This window comes from Myotis davidii, unplaced genomic scaffold (assembly GCF_000327345.1).
Source record: "Myotis davidii unplaced genomic scaffold, ASM32734v1 scaffold2325, whole genome shotgun sequence".
NCBI lineage: Eukaryota > Metazoa > Chordata > Mammalia > Chiroptera > Vespertilionidae > Myotis > Myotis davidii.
In genome coordinates, this window is record NW_006295913.1 from 247,240 (window position 1) to 253,413 (window position 6,174).

Here is a 6,174-nt window from a genome sequence, read left to right on the forward strand (position 1 = left end):
CCCCCCCCCACACACACACAAGAACCTGTATTACACTGTACTATATGTTATAATAATAATTAAAAAAGAAAGCAGGGCTTGGGAGACTTCATATCAATTAGGCTTTATTTCTTTAAAATAACATGAATATGGCACCTGGCCCGCATGGCTCAGTGGTTGAGCAGGCAACCTATGAACCAGGAGGTCACGGTTCGATTCGATTCTTGGTCAGGGCACATGCCCAGGTTGAGGGCTCGGTCCCCAGTGGGGGGCATATGGGAAGTGGCTGATCCATGATTCTCTCTCATCATTGATGTTTCTATTTCTACCTCCCTTCCTCTCTAAAATCAATAAAATTATCTTTTTAAAAAATATGGCAAAATATTTATGTATGTTAAATGTGAGGTGTGGGCATATAGGTATATGTTAACATTCTATGTATTTTACAAGTTTCCAAAAATTTAAAAATATGTATTTTGTAAAAATGTGTCTCTCCAGTTGACTTAAAAGAAAAAAGAATCCTGCAGAACCTGGAGATTATTATCTAAGCAAAAAAAGCCAGTCAGAGAAAGACAAATACCATATGGTCTCACTTATAAGTGGAAACTAATGAACAAAATAAACTAACAAAATAGAACCAGAGGCATGGCTAAATGGAACAGACTGACAGAAGTCAGAGGAAGGGGGATGGAGAGATTGGATGAAAGAAGATGAAGAGATTAGCCAAAGAACATATATGCATAACCCAAAGACACAGACAGTAGTGTGGTAATGGTGGTAGGGGAGGGCAGGGGCTGGATGGAGATGAGTAAAGAGGTAAAAGGGGGGTCATGTAATAGTGTCAACAATATAAAGTAATAAAGAATCCTGCAGAAAGAAAGAAAGTATTTTTTCCTGGGCCTTATTATGTATACATTGTTTGCACTGATGGTGTGCTTCAAAAGACTTGATGTCAAGCTAATGAAGAATGTAACTTAGAATAATTAAGTGAATCAAGTTGAAGCAAGATCACGGATTAAATTTAAAGTCTTTCTCTACATCAGTTTCTCTTGTGATGTAAAAAGATAAGGATTATAATGCTGCTAACTAAACCAACTTTTAAGCTTACTAGCTTTTGGGGGATGGGTAGGGGAAAGCATGCTTTCATAACATATATGCCTGTATTCATCTATTAAATTTTAAATGACCTCACCAATTTACCTGTTTATCTTTCTGCTTCCAATCTTTATTCAAATCATAGGCAGGTCAATAAATAATGCATATATTCTGATATTTACACATATTCTGAAATCTGCTTCTGTTCTAGCAACACTTGCCTTTCTCTCAGAGGCTAATGGTTTTTAGAATAAGAAATGACCAACTCTTGGCCCTGGCTGGGTAGCTCAGTTGGTGAAAGCGTGGTCCTGATACTCTATCCCAGGTCAGCGCACATACAAGAAGCAATCAATGAATGCATAAAAAAGTGGAACAACAAATTGATGTTTCTCCCTCTTCATCTCTCTCTCTCTAAAAATAAGTATATAAATTTAAAAAAGAGTCCTGGTTGGATAGCTTAGTTGGTTAGAGTGTCATCCTGATACACCAAAGTTATGGGTTCGATCCCCCATCAGAGCACATACAAGAATCAACCAATGAAGGCATAAATAAGTGAAACAGATTTGTGTGTGTGTGTGTGTGTGTGTGTGTGTGTGTGTGTGTTTTAAAGACTATTAATTCTCCTACAGACTATTCCTGGGCATCAAAGATAATATTACCACCTATTTTTCACCTACACGGAAACTCAGGAAGATCTAGAGTTAAATATGGACCTAATGCAAAGATCCAGTACTACAAAATTCAGTATTGACTTGTCTAGGAAATTTACAGGTGTAGGAAATAATTCTGTTGTTCAAGGTTTCAAAGGTTTAAGCCCAGAACTTCAACCTGCATAGCTAATGAGTCATGGCTGAAGGGAAGGAATAGTAAGAGTACTTGGGATGGAGATGGTGGGGACAGATAATAAACGGATGGATATCAGTTTTATTTACCAGTTATTTTACTATCATCAGATCACTGTTTTCAAAAGGGTGGGGCAGCATCAGACGACAAGAAACGTACAAGAGAAAAAAAACACACACATATAATAGACAAAATTCTAAGACATGCAGACCGCAGTGAGAGCGCAATAAATTCCAGCTGAATTGACTTTAACAGAGAGCTGTTTGAGTTCTACATCAATGATTAGAACCGCAGGTATCACAATGCAATTTACCGGTTTACAGCTGTCTTGTGGGGACCATCTGAGGACCCAGAAATGACTAGCTTATGCAAAGCAGCTACAATCTCGCAAACCAGGCACTCTACCATTTCAGCGTTTCGATTTTAAAAGCCGTACACCACCGCGGCGAGTACCAGCGCCAAGCAAATGAGACCTAGATTTCAAACAAAGACAAACCTGGAAGGCCACAAGTAAACGGAAGCCAAAACTAGCTCACCCATGCTTAAGTTAGCCAAGGATTTCGTGGAATCTGCTCCATGTCTCTTTCCAACACAAAAAGTGGTCCTTGGGAAATGATAACTTAATCACTTCGTTTGTGAAGTGGGTGGGGCCACAAATCAGAAGAACTTGTTCGGGGAAAAGCGCTAAATATTTGACCCGAAAATCGGCGGGAAGTCAGCCAAAAGGCTATCAGGCCAAGTCCCTAAAACCCCTGAACTCTTCAATACACATACTCGCTCCCCACTCTGGGCAGAAGTTTATACCGAAGCCAGAAAACACAAGCGCTAGATCCCACTGTGTGCCAGGCACGACTCCACTCACCAGCTCCTCGCAGCTGTAACGCACCCACCCCGCATGGCCCTGGCTGCAGGGGGACCTGGGCTGGCCAAGCCCCGCACCGGGAGGCTCCCGCCTCGTCTCAAGCCCCTCTGCACCCGGAGTTCCCAGAAGTACATGCCCAAGAAAAGTAAGCAAAGCTGTTCAGGTCTTTCCTCTCTCGGAGCCGAGAGGCGGATGCCTCGAAGTTCCGCCCGATCGATCGATACACATTCCCAACTTTAAAATTAGAATCTCAGGGGCGTCCCAGCGGCTACTTACCGGTACGCTGTTGGTTCCTTGTCCTTTAGAAGCTATCATGAGAATTTCCCTGAAATCCATGTTGACCGAATCGGATAGAATGGGCCAGGCTCTCGGAGAGGAGTGAGAAGGAGTCCTACCCCGGCGGCCAGCGGCGGCCAAATGAGCTGGCTCGCCAGCTTCTTCCCTAGCGCTACTCGGCACGACCACTTCCGGTGCCGTCCAAGGAGGTCTGCCCGCCCCCTGCCCCAAATGGCCTATATCCTTACAGGTCCATCGCTGCGCTCGCGAGTCCCTAGCGTAACTTCCGCTTTCAGGCTGGAGACACGTAGAGACGTGTACGTGGCTAATGACGTCAGCTTAAAAGGGCGGGACCAAGTCCTTCATCAACCAAGGAGACGCGGCCCAGTAAACTGTGGGGTGTGGCTATGGCAGAGCGCCCCATTCTAGCGGCCCCCGAGTGTAACCTGACAATCTCGGTCCTCCGAGCGAGCTCCGGGTGGGGAAAGCGAGGGGGTGGGTTTACCTACCGGGCTTAGGTTCGTTGTGTATCCCGGGTGGAGGCTCAGGTCTGAGATGGCGGTGCCCCAGCAGCAGAACCGGTAGATGGCGGGCAGGGGGTTTTAGTTACTGGTTTCTAGGCACTCACGAAGCCGCGCAGGCGCACACGACACGGACTGGCCCTGCCTTGGATACACGTTATCACTCAGCACATGGTGCTGATCTCCTACACAGATGCGCGCGTTGCGTGTTTATAGAGGCACCCGCTTACCACTTTTGCACCATTTAGATAAACACGTAGGGAAGCTGTGTTTTGGTCAGTGGAAGAATGAATTCCTCACATACAGATCAAGTCTGGACATAGTTGGCACGCTGAAAAAACATACATATATACCCTATATTCATAGTCATTGGGAGTCCAATCCTGGGTTCCTTTTAGGGCTTATCTGAGGTCTGTAGGTCATCTCAACTCTGTAAAGTACACTTAGGCTGATTTGTGTTAACGTAAAAAAACCATTGAAACCTTTAAAGAATTTTTGTGAGTTTTTTGAGCCAACCTGTCGACATATGCCGGGAAGCAGAACCTCAACGAATTGAGATAGTGCTCCGGAGAATGGCAGGGTTACATCCGTAAGTATCCTGGGCCCAGCACACCTGGCTGTGCCCCAGGGGGTCCATAAAAAGGGAAGTCACAAATTACCCAGACATCCCAAGGATATGTTATGATAGACGCAAAAAGACAGATGGGCTCGGTTGACATTATCAGTGAAGATACTGGCCTAGGACGTAACTGCCCACCATAACTGCTTTTAGTTAAAGTTTACTTTCAGACCATCCTTTGTGGTTACTTTAGGTCTCTGAGTCTGCAAGACTGCTATGCAGGCCTCTACTGAGCTAGTCAGGTCAGCATGTGGCCCCTTTCATCCACATTTGGAACAGGCCGGCGTTGATTGTAAATGGACAGTAAGAATCTTTTCAGTGTGATGGAAATATTCCACAACTGGATTGCGGTGGTGGTTGTCCTGTAAATTTACTAAAAATTATTGTACACTTAAAACAGGTGAGTTTTGCAGTATGTAAATTGTAGCTACATAAAGCTGTTTAAAAATATTAGGCAAAGCGCCCTTAGCTGGTTTGGCTGAGTGGATAGAGCGTGGGCCTGCAGATTGAAGGGTCCCGGGTTCAATTAGGCTCAAGGGCATGTACCTTGGTTGCAGGCTCCTCCCTGCCCAGGTCCTGGTTGGGGGAGTGCAGGAGGCAATCCTGTACACTTAAAACAAGTGAGTTTTGCAGTATGTAAATTATAGCTACATAAAGCTGTTTAAAAATATTAAGCAAAGCGCCCTTAGCTGATTTGGCTGAGTGGATAGAGCGTGGGCCTGCAGATTGAAGGGTCCCGGGTTCAATTAGGCTCAAGGGCATGTACCTTGGTTGCAGCTCCTCCCTGCCCAGGTCCTGGTTGGGGGAGTGCAGGAGGCAATCAATCCATGTGTTTCTCTCACATAGTTGTTTCTCTCTGTCTTTCCTTCTCTCTTCCACTCTCCCTAAAAGTATCCTCAACAAAGTATCCTGTTGAGGATTAACAACAACAAATTAGGAAAAGCTACTCGGTCTTATTCTTCTGAGTTTTAATGCTGAGTGGTGGCCCTCACGACATTTCTACATTTAAGGCGGCCAAAACATCAGACCAAGATTAAATTAGTTTGATGGCTAGAACTCTCAATTTTCCCATTCCCATCTGGGGAACCCAGCATAGCTTATAGGGCACCTACACCATACATTGCTTTTAGATACATACCCACCTGTTTTTGTTTGTTTTAATATTTTTAGTGATTTTTAGAGAGAGAGGAAGGGAGAGAGAAACATCAATGAAAAAGAAACATTGATGGGCTGCCTCCTGCACGCCACCTACCAAGTATTAAGCCCCCACCCGGGCATGTGCCCTGACCGGGAAATGGAACCAGCAATCTTTTGGTACATGAAAGGATGCCCACCCAAATGAGCCACACTGGCCAGGGCACCCACCTGTTTTAAGTAGTAAGAAGCCAACTTTACAAATATTTCACCCTGGTGATTGAGTTATATGGAAGCTTAGGTGCAATACATTGAAAAATCTAGCAGATCTTGGTTCCTCATCTGTAAAAAATTAAAACTAGGATTTTTGTGTTTCTTTCAAGTGGTTTATTATTCAGTGGGTAAAGTCATCCTTCAATGGTTTCCCATTATTCTTAGGATAAAGACCAAAATCTTAATCCTAGCCATGGCCTGTAAGGACTGCTGTGATTTTCTCTGGTCCACTTCTTTAACATCATCACCTTGACTCGTTCATCCCCTCATATGTGCCAAGCTCTCTTCCACTCCAGGGCCTTTCAATATACTCCCCTCTACCTGGTATGCTCCCTCTAATCTTTGGTGGGCCAGCTCCAACTCATCCTTCAGTATTTCATAAACCTTCAGTGGGTGGTTATCTAGATTCAGGCCTGAGCACTATTGGTTCCTAGGTATTGTATAGTTTGGAAAATGCTTAACCTCTCTCTACACCTCAGTTTGTAAGATTAAAATAGCAATGATAAAGTTGATGTAAAATAATGCATGTAAGGACTACAGATTAGTGCTTAATTGTTAGGGGCTGAGTTGTG

General features: G+C 44.3%; 1 protein-coding gene across 1 annotated transcript in view; it reads right to left on the reverse strand.

The window, feature by feature from the left end:
* The window catches only part of SPTY2D1 (SPT2 chromatin protein domain containing 1), a 22,200-nt gene extending 18,856 nt beyond the window's left edge, over positions 1-3,344 (reverse strand). The window contains exon 1 of the mRNA XM_006770890.2: positions 3,056-3,344. Coding sequence (XP_006770953.1) covers positions 3,056-3,115 — 60 coding nt within the window. The 5' untranslated portion in view covers positions 3,116-3,344. The remainder of the gene's footprint in view (positions 1-3,055) is intronic.
* Positions 3,345-6,174: the final 2,830 nt, after the last annotated feature.